This window comes from Amblyomma mixtum, chromosome 1 (genome assembly GCF_055824585.1).
Source record: "Amblyomma mixtum isolate Tamu chromosome 1, ASM5582458v1, whole genome shotgun sequence".
NCBI lineage: Eukaryota > Metazoa > Arthropoda > Arachnida > Ixodida > Ixodidae > Amblyomma > Amblyomma mixtum.
This window is the reverse complement of record NC_143012.1, coordinates 223131773-223154599: the sequence shown is the minus strand read 5'-3', so window position 1 is coordinate 223154599 and position 22827 is coordinate 223131773. Positions and strand designations below refer to the sequence as shown.

The 22827-nt window shown below is 50.5% G+C and overlaps 1 protein-coding gene across 2 annotated transcripts in view; it reads left to right on the top strand.

Moving 5' to 3' along the window:
* LOC149371031 (CD151 antigen-like) overlaps window positions 1-22827 on the top strand; it is a 111232-nt gene that overhangs the window by 70433 nt on the left and 17972 nt on the right. The window contains exon 2 of one of the 2 annotated variants that reach the window (XM_089564318.1): window positions 665-801. In XM_089564318.1, the coding sequence (XP_089420444.1) occupies window positions 709-801 (93 nt within the window). In that variant the 5' untranslated portion in view covers window positions 665-708. Of the gene's footprint in view, window positions 1-356; window positions 802-22827 lie in introns of those variants that run through there. The other variant, XM_089564312.1, reaches the window with a different exon arrangement.

Here is a 22827-nt window from a genome sequence, read left to right as displayed (position 1 = left end):
GGATAATTCACTACAGTAGTGGAACGTAAAAACTAGGCTAAATCCGAGCTATACTGGCGCCAGTGCTTTAGCGAAGGGCGCAATCCGCTCACGAAGCGTCGCAGCACCACGTTCCCACACCGGCGGAAACGGACCCCAGGAATGACTAGACATACGCGTCACCGCGATGCCTCGTCGCAAGCCTCCGCGGGAACACAGAAAGATAACAGCTAGAAACAAAAAAAAAAGAAAAAAGAAACAGCCACGAAGCTCGGTAAGGAGAACACGGGGGGTGCAACGACGGCGGTGCTGTATAGTTCGCACCTCCAGCATACAATTCGCTCGGCAGGCTGCTGCAGCGCGCCTCGAGACGGTTTTAGTCAACGCCGCCGGGCTAGCTATCTCTATCGCGCCGTAGCCGTGTCGCTGTTTTGCTAGCGGCGGCGGCAGCAGCGGCCGCGTCTCGTAGTAGTCTGGCGATCGTCGCGCGAGAGAAGCCCAAGGTTAATTCCCGACGAGCGTGTGCGTAGCGTGGCGCGCCTCGCTCCTGCAGTCGCCGGGCGAATGGCTTCTTCGGCGGAGGCCGGGAACGTGTTTGGCGGCGGCGGCCGGAACGCCGCCGCTGACAGGTCGGACGACCGCTCTAACGGCGCGCCGCACGGCCTCTCCCCTGCTGCTCCCGCAGGCTACTACTACTACGACCCCCGAGGGAGGCGACCCATCGGAGCCATGACCTACAGGCGAGGAGCCAAGGACAGGGATGGCTGCTGCAGCGTCGGGTTCCTCAAGTGTCTGCTGCACACGTTCAACTTCATCTTCCTGGTGAGTGGGCACCGGCCATCGTCGAACACTGTTCACACTTATGTCGCGTCACGCGCGCGAGCACGGGCTCCCACAATGTATACGGTCTACTTCGATGGCCGCATGGGAAGGGATCTGGACTGACAGCTCTTAAAGTTAAGGGAGAGTTCTCATTAATGTCTACCCTAACGCAGTCACATGGCTGCAACGAAAAGCTAGCTGTTATACAGATTTCTAAGTGCCCGTAGTCGAGGGAAAAAAATGCTGGTCCGGGCCTCTATAGTTCGGGTGATCACAATTTTTCATATGAAATTTATATGAACCTTGGGAGTTTGCGCTAAACTACGCTGGACTTACGAAGTCTTTTGCTGCTGTGGAACTGATATTTGGATGATTTAAGGTTCATGTTGAACAAAACTATATAAATTAATTCGGAGCCCTCCACTATGGCGTCCCGCGTAGCCCATGTGTCGGCGCAGGGCGTTAAATTTCACATACGGTACCATACCGTGGCGTACCGTAGCGTACCATACTATACCATACCATACCATACCATACCATACCATACCATACGGTAGCATACGATACCATACCATACCACACCATAATATACCATACCATACCACACCATACCATACCACACCATGCCATACCATACTATACAATACCACACCATACCATACCATACCATACCATACCATACCATACCATACCATACCATACCATACCATACCATACCATACCAGGACAGCAGCTTGGGCATGTTGGTTATTCATTTGTGACGGAACAGCGCAAAACACCGGGACAAGAGACAAGCGCTGACTTACAACTGGTTTTTATTTCGAAGAAACACTGCTTCTTATACCTTCTTCCCCCTCAAAAAAACACAACAAATGCGTCACAACCATATCGTTCAAGCGTCCAAAAAAAACATAAGATAAATAATCACAGAGATTTATAATCACATTTTTAACATTTCAAATTCTTTCTTAGTCAAAGCAACAGACGGCGTGCTGACACAATCGTCGCGCAGACTCGCTATCGAAGCTGCCTCGATTATTTCCCTGACTAACTGGTCTTTGTGATTAGCCAAAGCTTTGTCTCTTGTCCCGGTGTTTTGCGCTGTTCCGTCACATACCATACCACACCATAATATACCATACCATACCACACCATACCATACCACACCATGCCATACCATACTATACAATACCACACCATACCATACCATACCACATCACACCACACCACACCACACCACACCACACCACACCACACCACACCACACCACACCACACCACACCACACCATACCATACCATACCATACCATACCATACCACACCATACCCCACCATACCATACCACACCATACCATACCACACCATACCATACCATACCATACCATACCATACCATCATTTTCACGTACGTGTCATTGTCCCCTAAGCGTAAGTCTTTTGCCTATGAAATGATCGATGCCATCAACTGTGATTTCCGGCGAAGTTTTAAGAGGCCGCGAGTGTACTAGACCGTCGGAAATCTGCACTTGTAATTTCGTATTGCACTGGGTTGTAACTTTTGTAACTTAGGGTAATTGGGTTGCACTTGAACGGTATACTACTATAGGGACCTGAAAAGACCGCAGTTGACATTCAAAATCTGTCCTGTCCAGAGCCTACAGAGACTATATACCATATGCCGACTGTTTATATGCGCTGTATGCATTTACTGGCGTCATTGGTTGGCTTTTCGTCTTCCGCTGCTTCCCACGCGTTGTAGATTTTCGCTCAGATAAGTAGCGACAAGCGATGCCAATGCGTATCTGTACCGACAGAAAGCGCCTCTGCCGATACAGATATGACTTCTGTTCAATGCGCTGCCTCGTGATGGCATATGGCCACGTGACAGCTACTGCGATCTCACGTAAAGCTCACGATAACTTGGTGATTTGAGATAAAGCTAGCGAAAAGCTCATTGGCGACTTCCTAAACCAAGTCTTTACCTTTACAAAAATTTATTTGCAGTCTATAGACAATCAATAGATTTAAGCCATACAGTTTTAGTACCCCTTTGTCTACATACTGTGAATAGACAAAAGGAAATATTCATAGAAACGAAATAATGGAGCCTATAAGAGGTCTACAGGCCGTCTATAGACCATTTTATAAGGGTACGTAGTACTTGACTCGCAATGGCACGGCACAAATCATTGAGTTTCCCGCACTGTTTACGATGTCCCAGCATACGTCATGCCGTTAACATCGTGATATGAATGTGAATTAGGACGCTATGGAAGCTTTTATGCAGCTTTCGACTTCAGGTCCGCGATAACCGCAGTCTAGTTCTCTATGATGAGGATGCCCCCTCGTGTCTTGTTTTGCGATACAGGCTGAACAAATAGTAGATTTGACAACGCCCCCCCCCCCCCCCCCACCCCCCTCCGCAAAAAAAAAAGTTATGATTTCTAATGATGCTCAGACGATCACAAGCCGAGCCACTTGGTGCTGAAGTTGTGTGAACGTTGAGCGTGATACGCAGACCTTCGTGGATCGGTCACGGGTGTATTCAGAAACGAGGGCGTATGCTGGCTACTCTGCAGTGCTACATTCGGTGCAGTGCTTATATTCGCCGTTTCGTTCTACAGTGTCATGACAGGCCGTCTGTTGTCAGAAAAAGGCTCGAAAGTAGAATGAATAGAACTCAGCACGCAAAAGAAAAAAAGCACTCGACGAATTAAAGCAGGACGCGCATTTTTGCATCTGTAATGAGCTTAATCTAATGTATCACTCGCGGCCATGGGAGCACGCGTAGGGGCGTCGCAGAGTGTAACCTTGGTTGCCGGCATGCGAAGGACACTGCAGCATGGAAAAGCTGTCGCCGGGACTCATCTGAGAAAGGAGCTCTCTGTGTCGCAAGAGGTTAAAGAGTGGGGTGGGGTTATAAGGGGAGAAAAGAGGGGGCAGATGATGCCGAGCGCTCCGCCGCAACATTTGGAAACTCACTCTAATGAGGAAAGCGACGCTGTCCTCGCACCGAAAAAAAAAAAAATTAAGCGAAGAACACCAGAACGACGTTTCCAAACGCATGCAGATGCGCCTTATACATGCGCACACAGCCACGCACTTTGGGCCCTTCCCGCGCTGGGGCGCATAATTGAGCCGTTTCGAGGCCAACTCGTCGCGTTGGGCCGGAGTCAGTCAAGCGGAGTTCATTCGCGCGCGCTTCTCTCGACAAACAGCAGGGGCCCAACGGGGCAGGCGTCGTTCAGCCGTTTCTCAGAGCCAGCTAGGGGGGGGGGGGGGGGGGGGGGGGGCGAGAACGTAACAACAGCGGAGGCGTCTTTCTGCCTGATTGAAAATGGGACTGCGAAGACACCTGCGGCAGGAGCGGCAACCTGCAAGGCAGGGCGCGAGAGGCACCGCGGCACAGTAGACTCGCGGAGAGCCCCCGAGGCGGCGTCGGCGTTCGTCAAGCGAGTGACAGCCGACGCTGAGCCAACGCCGTGTTATTGCTGCGGAGGTCCTCGTATATATAATGCAGGCAGTTGGAAGGGGCCTGTAGCCGATGTGAGTGGGACTGAAGAAACCCCCTTCGGGCCAGCCATGCCTCCTCGCCGACAGACCACGCGACGCCTACTCCTCCACATATCCCCTTCTTTTCCTCGGGCCCCCCAACCAAAGACAAAAGCCATCAGGTGCCTTCCGAAATAACCCAGCAGAGAGAGACACACACACTCACGCTGTATAAGGCGGGCAGGTGATTATTCACGCATTGCAACGGCGGATGCTCGGAGACTCCGCAAAGCGCGCGGGTCAATGGACCCGAACGGCGTTGTGTATACCACACGCTGACATGTTCTGCGTGGCTTCGTCTTTCATTTTCCCCCTCACCGCGCCGTTGTCCCTTCGTGAAGCTTGCTGTCTTTCCTTGTTTTGTCGTCTAAGCTTTCTCCGCATACGCGCTTATCACATCCCTCTTCGTCTGTCTCTTATTTTCACCTAAAGGAGCGAACTAGTCAAGCGCGATGCATCTGAGGCCGTATACACGGAGTGCTCCACCGGCATAACGCGTAGTGTTCAAATCTCGCCACAGCTCATTCAACTCTGTTCGGGCCAGGCAGGGATTGGAACGGCTTGCATGTGTACACGTCAGCCAGCAGGCTCTGAGCGAAACGAGGCACCTGTAAACGTGCGTTGTGTATACTGCTTGGGTGCATCCGGTCGATGCTGTCAACGCCGCATCATCTCGTTCTCACGTCTACGCAGCTGCGGACGCGTTGTAGTACACAGGCCGCGCCATCATCTGACGCGTTCGCTGAACACTTGCGTACTGGTTGTCGATAGGCCCGTCGCTTGGGGCGCAGTCATTCGTCGCTGCAACTGCCGTAACAGTGTGACGTTTATTGGGGCACGGAACCTGCGGAACAGTCACTCGCTCGAGCAGCTTCGCGGGGAAGGGAGACGTTTCGACCGGTTTGTGAGCATCGTGGCAGCCCTGACGCCGGTGGACGGACGCTCCTTGGCGCATTCAGTCATTCGTCCACTGAATCGAGCTAGAAACGAGCGTGTGTAAGGCTGTGCGTGACGTCCGTCTTACGATACGATGCGTCTCCTCTTTCGCTAGCTTATTCAGCGCTTGCAGTGAGCGTTGGGTTGCCGCATATCCCTTTTCCTGCGTCGGTTTCTTGCACCGGCAGTGACGCTTTTGCCGGATGACGAGCCGTTAATGCGATATGTGGTTGCTTCGGTTCTCGCTTCGGAAGCGGTTTCCGGCTTGCGAGAATATTCTGGTGATTGCGGCTTTCCGAGAAAGCAGCGAAATGGCTCACACGAATGTATGCAAATTCCCCCTCCAGTTTCATAAACTGTACAGGTATACGCATCCTGAAACTTTGACTGTTTCACGGAGTGTTTTCGCAGGTAAACTGAATTTCGCCCCTTAAGCAAGCGAAACATGAAGCTGAATTCTCTCCGATTGCTTTCTGGGGTTCGCACCCAGCGCGCTTCGTAGTAGCGCGACAGGGGAGGGCGCACCAAGAAAAAAAAAAAGAAACAATTGCGACTAGACGCTGGGCGCAAATGCGGAAGAAATGCATTACCACCAGGGGGCTGAATTATGGGTGACTTTTGAAAGGGGTGGACGGAAGGGGAGGTGCGGCTCTGTGTGCGCCATGCGTTTATTGAACTTTCTTCGTCAAAAACAAAACAAAAAAAATGGAGGGCCAATGCGGATTTTTCATGGAAAATTTCTCGCTTGGAGTCGGGGAACCATCGCACCGCCCCTTCAGTCCGCCCCTGCATTTCATAGAGTAACCTTTATTCAATGCTTTTTCCTCTTGTTCGTTTTCCGGTATCTCGACTCTTAAATAACATAGGTAACCTGAGGTTTTCCCCTCCCTTGTTCATTTTGTTATCGCCAAGGACCATCTACCACACCCTCTCTCTACCATAGGTAACCATGATAATATTGATTGCTGATCCTCCTGTACATTAGGCTATTCATGCAATGCACACTTTAAAGGACATGAGCGCTCTGCATTTGTTATTCAGGTGAGCTTAGACCCGTATTGTTATCTAGGAGGCCGGAATTATTTCTGACACTTTTTCTATTTTTGGTTTGGTTTGGTTTATTGGGGTTTAACGTCCCAAAGCGACGCAGGCTATGAGGGACGCCGTAGTGAAGGGCTCCGATAATTTCGACCACCTGGGGGCTGTTTAACCTGTACTATCGCACAGTACGCGGGCTTCTATTTCTTTGCTTTCTCTGAGGCATAGTACTAATTTAGTGTACGCGAAGTATACCGGCGCAGGAGCCGTCGTAAACACAAGTGATGATGCACCACCGCATATCGTGTCCGAGGGTGTTGGATGCGAGATATAGGCTGCAGCGAAAGAAATATGCCAGCCTTGAGCAACGCAGTACGAGACGCGCTCGAAGGAATCCGCCGGGGAGCGAGCGGCGGGTCGCACATGCCCCGGGGGGGTTTCAAATTTCTCGCAACTCGCGTTGTGCGAGCGCCATTCCTTTCCCCGCCCCGTGACCCCGATTCGACCTCCGCCATGGCACGCCCGCTTAATGGCAAGAAAAAATAAAATAAAATAAAAATAGAAATAATCAGCGAAGGAATTAACGCGGCGTCGTCGAAACGAACTGCGCAAAGGCAGCCAACAGCGGCGCTCCTTCTGCGATGAGAACAAGAAAAACGCAACAATAGAGAGAGCATTAAAAAAAAGTTAGGGTACAGAAACGAGAGAGGAATTAATTCAACAATGATTTTGGGGAAAGGGAAAGAGGGGTCGACTTTTTCTTTCCCTCCCTCTTCTTGGCTCGGATCGCTTTGTTTTGATTCCTGAGGCCCCTCTCATCCTCGGAGCGAAGTCTTCCTTCGGGATGCCTGCGGCTCGGCAGCTTCAAGGACGTCTGGCTGTACGCGTAGTATACGCTCAGTCGGCCGCGCCGCGCACGTTCGCAAGAGGGCACCACAGTCCTCTCTGGGAGATATTTCTGCCCGCTTCTGGTATAAGCAAACATATCGCGTGGCCTCGGTTGTTGTTATAAGCCGCCGGAGATTTCGCCATGCAGTACGAGCGAGAAAACGGGGTCACTTTGTTAAAACAGGCCATGTGTCTACGGCCTTCGCGCAGCCTTATTTTTTTTTTTTCTTCTGTGGTCTTCTTTCGTCAAGCAAGCATCGGAGTTGCCATGCTGCGTGTGACAGCGGGGATAAGTCATGGGGCCAGTTTGGCTGAAACGGTCTGAACAGAGAAGCGCGTACAGTTGCGTTTGTTATAACCAGCAAAACACAGGTGTAGCCATGGAGCTTGCTCCAGGAAGCTACATGCGAGCCTGCCAAAGTATTAAGTCATGCATTTTTCCACCGGTCGAAAAATTTCAAATCCCTGCAGTGTCGCCGTATGATTGGTCGTGTGTATAACGACGCATTCATCACCATCGTCACCAGCTTGACTACGTCCACTGCAGGATAAAGGCCTCTCCCATATCTGTTCAATTGTCCTGCGGCAGCTACGGCCACCTATCCCCCCCAGACTTCGCCCGCATGACTTTCTGCCGCCCCCTGCTATGTTTGCCTTAACTTGGAATCCACTCCGTTATCCCTAACGACCATCGGTTATCTTGCTTTCGCATTACATGACCTGCTCATATCCGGTTCTTCCTCTTGATTTCGGCTAAGATGTCAGTCGCTTGAGTTTGTTTTCTAATCCAGTCTGCTCTCTTTACGTCTCTTAACGTTATACACCTGTCATTTCCCTTCACATTCACGCATGCACCCATGCTTCGCACACATGAAACGACTGCAAAAGGATGTACTGTCGCTTCCGGCGCGTTGGAGATCATGAGCACCATCGTATGCATATTATTTCTATAGCCGAGAGGTCAGTCGTGTTCACTAGAGAGATTCGCGTGGTGCAAGGACCTGTTTAACCCAAATATCCGCGATATCTTTTTTTGTTTATATCACGTCATCTTGATTCGCAGTGCATGTTTTGCACATGTTGCCTCTCGGCTTCTTGCGATATAACGATCGCAGCACCCGCACTTTGCTACATGTTCCTTTGTCAGTGGATGACTCTCGCTAGCTTTTACTGCTCGTCGAACCTGACTTCATTTTTTTTTGCTCCGCCTTAATTGGCGTCACTCTACTGTCTATTGGCCCTGTCCAAGTTTGTTGCCTCTGCACTATAGTTTAATCATCGTTGTTGCCATATACTCATTGTCGCCAACGTCCACAGTCGCAGCGAGTTCGGATGTTAAAGGTTAAGAGTTCGTATCCCGCTTTAGGCGAAAATCCAAGCGCAAGCTAAACAGAACCACAGCCAACTTTCATGTATTGTGGCCACAAAACACAGTAAAGGTCGGTAAAAAAAAAAAGCGCAGGATTACCGTAGTAAACGAATGCAAGGAAATACACTAACTGAAATTATACACCCGCCGAAAAGCATGCATAAGGCAACGAGCTTCCACTCACCTTCTCTTGACCATGTTCTTAATGCAGGAACGCATTATACGCGTATACATTGTCATTTTCGCATGTCTGAACACTTGTTCCTCAGTCCGTGGACGCGGCCACCTCTCTTGGATAAAATCAAAGGTGGAATGGATAACAGTGAACAACAGTTAGGTCTTTTCTAAGTTTTTAAGTGCACACCGTATATGTATGGACACATGTGATGCATACACTGCGTATACAGCCGAACTTCCTTAAAACTAAACTGCTTATAACGAAATAATGGATATAACGAAGGAATTACGATTCCCCTTGGAAACTCGGTCAACACGGGCTATAACGAAGTAATCGCCGGGCCCCTTCAACTTCGTTATAACGAGGTCAAACTTTACATAACCGCGTAAGGAGGATAGGTTATTTATGTTATGCGAGTGAGCTTGCAAGAAGAGGAATATGAAGAGAAAGTAGTGTGCAAGAATCAGAGCAGCGGTAGCCTGACGCACCGATGGTTTTCTGGCCGATTACACGGGAAGAAGGTACACGATGAAATCCACGTGGGCTTGGAAAAGAAACGTAAAAGAGGAGGAAATGACAAAGGAAGGGAAGGTAGAATGGATAGAATCGCATACAGTGGGTAACTCGCGATAAAGAGAGACTTTCGACGTATATATAGCCATCATCTCAGTGCATTGGATTCATTGCTGCAGTGGACTCCAGACCGGCTTTAGCGCAACAGCAAATTTTTTTTTTCGGCATGATGCTCACAGACATACCCAATGGACGGGACCTCAACTCTCCTGCACCTGCGTTGTTCGAAATTAAGCAGGAAAGGGTTTGAGCGCAGTTGCGTGAACGTCAGCTGGCAGGTCGTGTTCAAAACGTATACGCAGAACGCACGCAATGTTGATTCAAGCCGCGCCGCTGCTGTCTATTACCGCAGGCGCCAGTCGGAGAGCTGCATTTTTTTTTTTCGTTAACCTGCCCGCACAAGGCTGCCCAGAGCTTCATTATAGACGCACAAATGATCGTGCGCTCTCAGCCCGTTTGGTGTTGTATAGCGGTTCTCGGATCCAGCATTGCATCAACATCAATCGCGCATCACATGCATACGTTCATGCGTGTTCTTTCAGCCCCTGCGGCCGGTGCACGGGCGGTCTTGGTCGGGTCGGGCCGTTTAAGCGTGTAATTAAGAGCGCCTCGCGTTTCGCCGCACTAAATGCTATGCAGACCTCGGCTCCAAGGTCGGGGCGCACGGGAATGCGATCGTCCGAATATCATTGACCCTAATCGCGGCCATCTAATTACTTCGAACAACGACGTGAGCGGTCTTAATTAGTGCGCACCGACTGATCTTATCATTCTGCAGCGCAGCGCTTCGACTGGGCAATTAAAGCACCGCTTATCCGCCCCTTTTATATGCAGGAAGAAGGAATCGGGACCCAAGTGAGAACATCACGAACTTGACCGCGGGTTATCCTTGCGTTCGTTTCTCTAGGCAGAGGCTTAACGTGGGCGGTAAATCATCCCAGTTTGTCTGGGTTCAATTTAGGTCCGCTGGTAAGTGCGTACACGTATACATACCTGCGGGGCTCTCGGAAAGTTCCCAGGCCAGTTTGCGTACGACCGAAGCAGTCGCCGAGAAGTGCCCTGGGGCTCCCACTGATCATCCGAAACGCTTTGCACTCCAAGAACATAGCTGCGGATGCTACCAATTAGAGCTGCTAGCGGCCACTAGCTATGCTTGTCTGTTTGTTTATTGGGGTTTAACGTTTGGTTTATTGGGGTTTAACGTCCCAAAGTAACTCAGGCTATGAGGGACGCCGCGTAGTGAAGGGCTCCGGAAATTTCGACCACCTGGGGTTCTTTAACGTGCACTGACATCGCACAGCACACGGGCCTCTAGAATTTCGCCTCCATCGAAATGCGACCGCCGAGGTAGGGATCGAACCCGCGTCTTTCAGGCCAGCAGCCGAGCGCCGTAACCACTGAGCCACCGCGGCGGAGCCACTAGCTTTATGCATTGGGAATGAACCCATCGAGAAGAATAAAGACGCACTTTGGAGCTTGGAATGTATATACGCGCTGACGGTCCTGTATATCTGATGCTCCGGCATGTTCTGTAAGTCGATATAGCTCATCGCACATGTCAATACAAGCAGTGCATTTCACTCTGACAAGCAGCTGCAGTTGTTCGATATAAAGCGCAATTCGCTGTATTAGAGAGTTCACCGTAAACGGGCTCCACTGGATCCGTGCGCAAATGGGCACTTTGTGAGCTCGTCGGTAATACGTGTATAATCATTTCGATGAGCAGGTAACTGCAATTCCTCGTAAGGCGGGTAAAACGAGTCGAAGGAAGAAGCGGGGAGACAAACTATTCAAAGTCTCGGATATTATTTTTCGCAACGCTGTTTCTGTCGTCACTCCAACCTCACGTCTCCGCACAGCGTGATGCCCATGATTTTAAACAGTACTTCTTTCCTAAGGTAGAGTAACAGCTTCTTGTGAAAGCGGAGCTGCGGCAGGTCAGTTGGAATGCGCGCGGGAATTCCGGACTCACGTCATGGAAAACCGGCGAAAGAACGAATGCCTCAATGAACACGACTCATTAGCAAAGTCCTCTCGCCCGCAGGCTCTATATGCGCTGCTTTAGATGCCACAATTTCCTTTCAAGGAATTTGTTGCTTTACAAAGCCGGTCTCGGCGCGACTGAAGGCAACCTGGTGGAGCTGTGATTCACATCTGTTCAGCTCAGCGGACAGTCATTACATGAAAAGGTAATCACGTCCGACACTTCGGCATTCTGGAGCTTTGACACCTAATTTTTATGGCATGTGTAATTTTTTACAATGATGCGAAAGACGCTATGCTTGAATCACCATGTGGTATTCGCCCACGCCCACTAAATAATTTATAATCGAATTTTTCTGTCATGCTGTTTCGTTTTCAACAATTGAACTATGGATGTGACGTAAAAGTGTGACGTGAGACATGGAAAAACGTCGATATAAGAGCTCCTTCATCGCTTTCATTCACTACAGTGCTGAAGCCAGCATTTCTCAACAGTCGGAATGACAAAGAATGTAGAAGCAGCGCATATATGGCAGTTTTTCCATGCCTCACGTCACCTCTAACCACACTTTGACGCCACAGTCATCGATCGACTGTTGAAACCGAAACAGCACGAGAGAGAAATGAAATAATTTTTTTCAGCGGCCGTAGGAGAATAGCACATGATGATTAATGAATAATAATGCCTTACGCATCATTACAAACAAGAAAACACGCACCCAAGATTAGGTTTCTTTATTCCCTTCAGAGGGACTACGGAAATTATGTCGGCCATAAGACGCTGAAGAGAAGGCTGAGCTTAGCCGTAGCTACCAGATGCCTCGCCCTTCAATCTCAAGCAATTACTGTGGTTGAGACTACCTGGCTTCGTCTTTTATATATAACAACACCTACCACAATTTCTAGGCGCTCTACACCAATTTAGGCAATTCCACATGACTTTTACACCCACTTGACATACCATAATCATGCACATACTCACTACTCTTAGGCCCTATACACCTGGTGTTGATTTTAACGTGTGCACATATTTTAACCTGAGCCGACCAAGAACCTTGTGTTTAGCGCTCTTTGGCCATCTTCATCAACCATCATCATCATTATCGGCCATTAGTCGGGGAGCTACCACGCATCTCAGTGCAGATAGGGTAAAATAATGAGGCGTACACATTGTTCCAGAACGGACGCGTTTTCTGCTACCAGGGTCTTCCATATCGGAGAAAACATCATGTGGGGTTATTGATCAACAAAAGCATAGATGCAACGTAAGATGCCTTCAGCATTAACGGAAGATGGCAGTCATGGCAGTCAAACTCAATAAGAGGTGAAAAATTGAAAACAGTGCAGGCCTGTGTGCACCAGCATCCGTTATTATGACGGGGTTGTCAAAATATTTTAAGACGTCGACACGGCACTGACTAAAGTAAGAACACAGTACGCGGTTTATGGGCGACTTCAGTGCGAAGGCAGGGGAGGAGCAAACATGGAGGTGGTTGCGTAGCTTTCGAAACGAACCGGCCTTGGTTCTTATAGGTACCATACCCGACCACATGTATGCATGAGCATCGTATACAGGAGGCGGTGGCGTGAGCGTACAGTTGCAGGGGTGTACGCGGCAATCGTGGGAAGCTCCTGGTGAAGCTCTCCTAAACTTGGGACATCAGCGTGAGCGCAGCTATTTTGGAAGCCATCTCGCGCCAAAGAGACGCCCACTGAGATGCGCAGCGCCGCTTACACAAACGTACAAGAGCTATAGAGAACCTTCTGAAAAATGAGCGAAAAAAGACCGCATCATTGAAGAAAAAAGATGGAAAAGAAAAAACGGAGGCGCACCGCCGCGGCTTCCAAGATAAACAGCTGAGCTGCGGGGTCCCGGGAGGGAGGGTGGGGGGCCACCAGCGTCTCCAAAAATAAAACGAGCCGAGGCCTTCTTCGCGCGCCCACCGCTGACACCCTCCTGCTATGCTGTACCGTATACCGCCCCCGCGCGCCCAGAGTATGTACCTTCTAGCCTCTGTACCGCGAGTATAACAGCACAGCTTGCCTCGGGGGCGGATATGACGAACGCGAGTAGCGCATTTCACTCGTCGACGACATGAAACGCCGCCGCCGCCAGCGTACACGCAAAGCATGCGTACTCGCTACGCTCTGTGTTGCGTCCCGTGCGCTCGAATCCCATGTACTACGTACGCCAACGCTGCCAATCTTAGGATGTTTCCTTCGGTGTGTTAGATGGTGTCGACACAAGGCGCCCGTCGTCTCGTGAGTTGAAACCATCTGCTCGTGTCTGAGGACCCCGGGCCGTCCCAATGCGGAAGGAGTGGAGCAAGGCGACGCAAGCTGTGTAGCTGGGAGAGGGGATCACGCGTGAAAGAGAGCTTTGGCGTAAATATTGGTGCAGCGCTAGCCGGAAATAGCAGCAGCAGCAGCAGGTGCGGCTTGAGACATATCCGGTACAGGACTGTTCCGAGGCAAACGAGAGACCGATTCGTTTTAGCGAAGGTGTGAATGAAGAAAAAAAAAATTACATACTTGGCATTACGCAAGCAGCCGTTTTACAGAGTCCGTTGTTGTCGTTGTCCGCATGAAAGGACACGTCACAAGACAGGGTCACGTCAACCGCTGTCGCCGGTCACGTGCCCAGAGACCCGGCGAGTCGCCATAATACGGTCATGTGACCTGGTCATTAAATCCCTTAAAGTAACATGTGACTACGACTTTCTAACGTATATGCCCTCAATGACCCCATTACACAAGTTACACGTGACTGTGGCCCCTTGAGTATATACGTCCACAATATGAGCCCCCTTACACAACATGACCCTCCTTACAGTCGAAGCTAAAACATTACGTGAACACCTATTCATATTTTTTTGGACCTTGTCCTGTAACCGCACCGATGGCTGAGCTAGGCCTGATGGTGGAGACGGCGTACGTACAGGTAGCAGCAAGGTAGCAGGGATAGCGGTAGCGGCAGAAGGAAAAGCGAGGCGCCTGCGCAGCGGCACCCGCTATTCCCCTATGCCCCAAACCGATAGGGTCACCCTATTCTAAATGTCCCGAATAAGGGATAACACGCGTGTATCAGTACGTGAACAGCCAGGCATGTTGAAAACACACACACAGGAAAGCAAGGCCGAGCCGACTACTAGGAAAGCAGGGCAGATGAATCGCTGGTGTCTCCTCAACCAGAAAAGGAGAGCCGCTTGACCACTTACAAGGTATACGAAGAGGGGAAACCAAACAGGCGATCGCAAATCCTATAAGCGGCGGCTTACAGACTTCCCACAGCACAATAAGTACTTTATGGGCGAACGATTCTTTCGGACCTCCTCAAAAGTGGTTGTCTGGTGGCGGTGATCCTCGATCAGCGACAAAAAAAAAAGAATATGAAGAAAACTATAATTTGCGTTTATTCGTATAGAATACAGGAATGAAGCGGCCGACGTTCCCACCGGAGAGGCCGATGCCCATGGCGGAGGTTGTAACCTGGAATTTCCGAGCCCGACCATTCAGACACGCACGGAGCAATGTGAGCAGCTATGTCCAGGCCTCGGCTGGTCAAGAGCTCACCACCAGAAAAAAAGGGAAGGGCACAGTGTTAGTGGGCTACAGAGGGCCCGGTGGGGGTCGCAGGACACGATAAAGGACGCCGCTTCGCGGCTTATAATTCATGCGCACGTCCCTCGCTACGCAACCCACGCTTTTCTAGACCCGCTGACCGCCGCCCCATTGTGCCTGTGCGGCGGTCCGGCGCTGTGGGAAAATCAACGCCATCTCGGCGTTGAAAAGGCGGAGGGGCCCCCCGCTTTCCAAAAAGGGGCAGCCTCCTGTTGTTGTCGGGGGTCATCGGAGGCGCCGCCTCTGTTCTGCGCCGAGCCGGCCCGAGGGGTCAAGCGACGCTCGTGGATGGGCGAGCTGTTGCTGGTCGGGGGCGCCTTTTGAACGCCTGGGGGCGGGACCGCAGTGACGACGACGGACGGATGGAGCGGCCAAACAGAGGTGTCGGGTTACTTCTACTATCCAAAAGTAGTTCCTTTGCGTTTGCCGCGGATAGATGTGCAGGGAGTATGTTCCAGGATGTCTGTGGCAAGTGGCATATTTCGGTGCGCAGTGCGCACAGGTCTGAGGCCCATGTAGGTCGTGCTGCAATGGTCTTGAGCGAGTCTTCGAAGACGCGCCCTACGACTCCTGGATGACATGGCAAAGAACGCGCTGACGCCATTTTAGGCGTTAGCAGTTGTGCTTTAAGAGCGGTTAGTAGCTAGATGTAGGCACATTTTCGTGTCTGACATAATTTGGTGCCGCCGTCGTCGCCCAGGGAGATGACATTGCAAATACTAAGGCTGCAGATGAAGGGCGGTTACAAGATTAAAACGCAGGGGACACTTAATTACATTACGTGTTGATAATGCGTTAGTATTAAAGTCTGCTAAAGCCTGCTTCTCCTCCTGTCATGGCTGCTCGCCGCATCCGCTTCCGTGGTCCGCTCGTGGGAATTTGCCACTACAGTAAACACACTCGGCGTTGATTCTGGCTCCATGCCGAATACGCACAGTTGTCTGTACATGTCTGCACACAAACAAATACAGCTGCCAACTCACGGCGAGCCACGGCGAGCGTGCCACCGCCATAGAGCAAATATACCAACGCCACCGTGCTCGACAATGTCACATGGTCTCATGACGTCACGCACCCCGTCGACCAATTAGCGTATTTTATGAAAGAAAACGCTGCCGGAGCCAGGATTTTTCTACGATGAGGCTTTTATTGCCGTCGCATTAATAACATCGTGGCGGATCTGTCGCAGTCTCATAAAGCGAAACGCAGAAAAGAGTAGGCATAGCTCGCCGCTCTAAATGCCGACATCGTGACCGGCAGCACGACATTCCCGCCCACAGATATGTACCCTCTCTGCAAAAGCAGGGTAACTTTGCCTAACGCGTGGTACAGAAGGGCCTTCAAGGCTACCAGGCGGATGACGCTCGCCACACTGGGACATGCCTTCAATATGCTGGAGGCGTGGACACGACCAGCGGAAGACTCGGACCAATGGTACTACGTGCTCTCCCCGATTTTGCGTGCACGTCCGGGGGGTCATGTTTTTTAAAGAGGACCACTAGGTCACACTATCTTGAGGCTACACAAGTCATAGGGTAAGCCTTGGGGCCCATTACTCAGCAAATAAACACATATTAACTACTGCTACTACCTTTTTCTTCATTTAGCCGCCGCGGTGGCTCAGTGGTTATGGCGCTGGGCTGCTGACCGGAAGGACGCAGGTTCGATCCCGGCCGCGGCGGACCCATGTAGTGTGCACTGCCAGTGCATGTTAAAGAACCCCAGGGGGTCGTAATTAACCGGAGCTCTCTACCATCCCTCATAGGCTGAGTCGCTTAGGGACGTAAAGCCCCATAAATACAGATCTTTTTTCTTCCATGAGTTTACCTCTTCCCGTTACCTCCCTTTTCGCGTAACACAGGCGACGCGCTCACGTTAGCCAAGCACGCGTCATTGACCTGACACTTGACTATCAGCCGCACCAAAGCACGGTCGCAAACGTGCTCTCGTTCCCTGTTGTACAAGGAAACTGACCAAGTGGCGCACAAAAGTCGTCACGAAGGATGGAAAGCGGTTGAGCCAAGCAAAGGAGTGAACCGAGAACAGTGTTTAAAGGGCCCTTTTCACTGTGAATCAGCATGGCTCTCGATGAGTGCAACATTTTTGAACCACAAGCGTATACCTGGTAGGCGCACAGGTTCTTCTGAAAACCTGTCCTCCGAACCTCGGGCAAAACGATTTACCTGGACGCCCGACAAGCACCCGAAGAGACTTGGCACACAATAAAAGAAGGGAGCATGGATGGCTACGAGGTCGCTCTGTCAACAAAAAATTGGCGCCAATCAATAGGCGCGCCAGTCGTTATCGGCAGGAGCGACAGGCTCGACAAGAACGAAGCGCGCCCGGCTGCATGGCGTCGTCGTCGTCCCGGTTAAAAAGTGTAGCCAGCCTTCACGTGTGATGGCCCACACGCGCTCTCGTGGGATGCATGTTTCGCGATGGAATCGAGACTCAGCGTCGGGCCTAAAAGGACTTCGCGATCTGTCGCCTCGCTAATCGGCGCTACAGGGACGAGCGAGGAATGTAGTACCTTTTATAAGCCTTCCGTAGTATCTGTATGCAGTGCTCATCCGGTTTTTCCGACGGACGCAGCGGCGATTGTGTCTGATGTCCCCTTGCTGGACGGACAGGTCTTTGGCGCCTCTGGACACGCCAACGCATGTCGCAAGTTCGTGCATCCGAACCACGCTCGACGTTTTACCGCCAGCGCACGTCCCCGGAGACGGGTGCGACTGCTTTTATCGCTCACTGTGCTCTTTGATGCTAGCAGAACAGTCGCGACGATGCTACATGCTTCTTCTTCTGCAGCCGTGACGAAAAGAGTGAGAGAGGAAAAGAAATGGCTGCGTGTCAAAGAGAACGAAGACTACAGAGCCGTTGTCTGAGTGCGCGATCAGTAAACGTGAGGAGGGTAGAAAGGAAAAGGTGCTACGGACAAAGTAACCGGTTGGTGCGAGGCGTGGACTAACTATACAGTATAGATGTGCGTTGACTAGATCGCCTGGAGGGTCGTAAAACTGTGTTCGATTTATGCGAATTTCGATCTACCTGAAATTTATTTTTACTTTCTGCCACGATCGTGCAATCAGATGTGAACGCTTACACAGGACAGTTTCGAGAATTTTTGTTGTTGTTGTTGCAGGAGATTAATCGTTACCAGATCTGTGGGTGGAAAACCTACGAGACATGCTCGTTCGATGCATTACCTATACGTGCCCACGTGTTAAAAAAAAAAAAAACACTACCACCAAATTTCGCTGTGCCCTGGGGCGAGACAGTGATGGGTATACCGCATTCCCCCACGGGAGTGCCCACAGCCATGGCATACGATTTAACATGACAGCCATGACAACCGTTGCAAAAGGACTAACAGCTTAATGACATCATCACTTCCGGGCCACATTGGCTTCGATGGTAACATTCTCAGTGGTGAGTTAGCGAAGAACGCGTGTTTTACGGCGAAGTATGCTATACGGCAATCGTTGCATGAAATTTCATCGTGTGTGCGGACAACGAACTGGAAGTTAGAGCAAAAAGAACGCACTCTCTATATAATTTTTTTTTTTTTTTTTTGCGTTGGGAAAAGGGCATGCATAGAAAAAAATCAGCTTCGGACTCAGCAACAACTGTTAAGCAGCAGTCGGAGGCAGCATCACTGGGCTACTAAAGAAGCGCTACAATTTAGTTCTGCTTTTACGGAGTAGTTATGATGCTCCAAAGGCGAATCCCCCATTGTTCTATTTATTCGTGGGCTCACGAAAGTCTTCCGTGAAGACTTCCTCGCGAGAACGTATCAGAAAGCAACTGTTACTCGTCGTTTTTATTGACGTGATGATGTGAGCAACGTGTCACCAACGATGTTACGTAAGTTCAATTTCCGCATTCGCCATACAAGTAGCGGCAAATAACACCAGCTCCGATAGGCCTCCTCTCTCATAAGAAATAGGCCACTGATGCTAAAGATCTCCCAAAAATCTCACACTTTAGGTGTTCTTTTGCACATTAGTAAGCGTGAAGAGCTAGTTTGTGTAGACGTACTATATAAAATTAGAAAGGTGGCTTAGCAACTCCAAGCTTTGTGCTGTCAGGACTCAGGATGACGAGTCAATAAGCGGAGTGTGGCAAACTTCCTTCAGCGACAGCAGCGGAGATCGTCACATTGATTCCACAGGGTCTGTTGGCGTACGGACGAAGTCTGTCTTGGTGCGCGCAAAGCTGTAGCTATCCTGCTTGTAGTACTTGTGTTCCGCGTCGGAAGTGACTTAACCTCCGGTCTCATGCGGCGTAAGCACCGCGAAGGTCACCACAAAGGTGGCGCTGTTTCGCTGAACTCCTCCTGAAGCGAGTCGTGATGGAATGCTCGCGCGTATCAGTTTCCTGCAAGGCTTGTGCTCAAAAGAATAAGTTGAACCTAGTTTTCAATTCTCAAGCAAAATAAAAGAATTTGGCGCGTTTCTTAATTTTACGGCGAGAGCCGTTAATGGGTACTGAAAAAATTGCGCAGAAAAAACGAGGAAGCAAGGACAAGACAAGGACGAGCGCTAACTCACAACTGAAGATTTATTCCGAAACACATGGACATATAAACAGGAAAAAACAAAACGAGCGGGAACTCATGGAAGCGTTTCATATGCGTATCAGCGGAGATACCGTTAATGGGAGCCCATCCTGAGTTGTCGTGTAACTGAAGCCAGTCGTAGTTGTCGAAATCAGCAGGACAAGAGAAATAACAAGATAAAGAAGAGAAGCTAAGCTATTGCCAAGCCAAAAGAGAGAAAGAGGCGAAAGTAGAGAAAAGCCACGGCGAGAGAGAGAAGAGAAAGAAGAGGAAAGAAAAAGAGGGGAGAAAATGGAGAAAGAGATGATGGTGCTAGCCGAATGTTGTAAAAGCCGTAGTCAGAAGTTCAGTATCCAGTCCTACCTTTTCCTTCCTCAAACTACACCCCCTTTCTCTGCATCTCCACTCTTTGGTCCGTTGATGTGTTTTATTTTCTCCTTTTCAACTTTAACCCCCCCCCCCGGAAAAAAAAAAAAACAAAGAAGGCAGAGACACCGGACGATCCTCACGAGTACATCACGCGCGCCGAGCCCGAAGCGCGGCCGACTGACCGTGAAAGCGAAGCGGCGCCAAGGGCTCATAAACGGTCCGAGCAGAGCGGGCGTGCGCTTTGTTGGTCCGAAATGTGTGGAGGCCGCACCGAAGAGCGCAGCGGGTAGCCACCGATAAGCGCGCTAATAATGACCAGCACTTTTCTCCCCGACTGCTTGGTGGCAAAAAGCGGAGGAGCCGTTCGAATGCGTGCGCGCGAGCAGCCATGAAGCAGAGCGGCCGTATGGCCATTCATGGTGCGCGCCTAAAGGCTGCTTCGAGGGACCCCACTGGACATCACCGAACATGGCCCACGCCTAAAAGAGCGCGCTTCCACTGACGTCAACAGAGGATATGAGCACAGTCGAAACTTGAAAACAACGGAGTGGCACATCAGTGGTTAGAATATCATCACAGCAGGTTTTTCTGCCAGAATTGCTGACTTCATTTTCGTGGAAGGAGCTTACACGATTCCGTACCTTTAAAAGGCCACGGCGTGCATAAAAGAGCAAACACTTTTGTTTTACATTCGATATTGCACGCGGGTTTAAAGCTATGCCCGGCCATGTGCGATGTTTTCGATAAGGAGCTGCCGTATTTCGCTTAAAGAATGGAATTGCAGCAGGGGGCGGCAGAAAGTTAGTTGGACGGATGAGATCAAGAAGTAAGTTTGCAGGGATACGGTGGTCGCAGCTGGCAAAGGACAAGGTTAATTGCAGATACATGAGAGAGGCCTTTGCCCTGCAGTGGGCGTAGTCGGGCTGATGATGATGATGACACTGCAAAGGGCGCTGCGCCTGCACAACGCTGCTTCACTGTGTTAATTGCGTCTCACAGCTACTGCGGACTCTCAAAATATTACCTCGCGTCTCTGCATATGAGCCTACTTCTTTTCCGACAGTGCAACTCTACAGACCACAAGTGCATGATGTATAACACGGTTCTACGTTGAAAAAAAAAAAACAAAACAAAAACAAAGCAACGTAAGACCTTATGCAAAAACTGGCGCCCCCTTGCGTTGACGGCGCGCGTTTCCGCCATGTTGGGGGCTTGCGGATGCCGCAGTATATGGCAGTACGGGAACAGCGACGTGCACGTTGGCATTTATTGTCGTCTAAGATGATCAAATATTGCTCTGTACCTTGCTGTACACAAAGAGGACTCAAGGATAACCAAGGAAACAAGGTAAAAGTGCTAGCTTCGTGCACTTTTTTTTTTATTTCTCGCCTGAAGCACGATGATAGGCAGCGGTAAACCTCTAGCGGGTGTCGAGTGCTTTTCGAGACTTAATAATTAGATCGTAGACGAAGTCACAACACAAATGAAATTTGCAGAACTGAAAAGGCTAATAAGTGGGCTGTTTGCTCATGACTTATCTTGTATTTGCTGAGGAGCCCTCCTGCCTGCTAGCAGTTACGGCGCACTGCGTCGGTCAGCTTGTAGTTTCTCACACGGGATTAGTTTTGCGTCTGCAGCTCGGATTCATGTGCCCGTTTTTTTTTTTTTTTATCCTGAACCTTCGGTTTGCTTTTATACAAGTCTTTATACAAGTGGTCGCATTCGCTCGTTCCTCGGGTTGCGATATCGTCTGCCTGCAAGAAACCAATTTTTTTCGTCTCAGTGACGTGTTGAAATTCAAGCGTAGGTTTGGCGTCGATGCCTTCTTTTCGTACGCCAGCACGCGTTCTAGCGGCGTTGGCGTTCTTGTTTTGAACCGCTCACTGTTGCGCGATCATCATGTTACCTACGATGCGCTTGGACGCGTGTTGGCGTTCGACTGCACGTTTAACGCACTTCACCTGAGAATTCTTTGTATTTATGCGCCTGCGCATTCCAATTTGGTAAACGCATTCTTTAAAGATTTAGATGTGTATTTTCTTGGAGGGCGTAATGTTGTGATGTTGGGCGATTTCAACTGCGTGCTCGATACGGTCGCCGATGTGCAAGGCCCTGGTAGGGGTAGGCCAGGCTGGAATGCGCGTGAGTTGCGCCGCTTAGTGAATCATTTTATGCTCACGGACGCGTATGAGCTCCTCTATGGCAACGTCTTTGTGTGGACTTGGCGTCGCGGGTTATCGTCGAGTAGGCTAGACAGGGCGTACGTTCCGGCGTGCCTTTCGCGGTCAGTTTGTGTAGCTAATGTACTGACGCTGCCATCCTCGCCGGTGCACATATCAGACCACCGCCCTTTTCTTCTATCACTCACGGTTCCGGGGCCTGCAGTATCACCCCATAGACCATGGCGGTTGGATGTACGCATACTTCATGACGCCAGCACTAAAGAGGGGCTCACACGGGTCTTGCGTTTTTCGGTTGTTGGGGCGGTGCCTGGTGACTGGGACCGTCTGAAGGAGCAGTGGCGTCACCATTGCGCCGCATCTGGTCGAGCCCTTAGGGCTCGCGTGTCAGATGAGGTGCGTGTGGTGACGGCGAAGCTACGTATTGCTCAACGCACCCCGTCGCCTTCGTCGCTTATGTGCGCATGGAAAGAGGAGCTTTCGGAGCGCCTACAGCGTCTTTTACGTGCCTCCTCTTTGACAGCGGCTGCATGGCGTTGTCGACGCAGTCCAACTGCTCATCCTGAGGTGCTTCGGTTGGCCCGCCAAGAGCTGTTGTACACTCAAGGTGCCCCTGCGTTTACATCTTCCGCCGGGGCTACGTCCCAACCAGGTGGCAGGAATTTCAGTGCGTTTTTTAGCCATTTCAGGGGTATTGCTCAGTCGGTCATTCTAGTTGATCGCAATGTCGTTTCCGCAGCCCCATTTTTAGCAGGCTTGCCGCAGGTTTCAACTGAACTCCA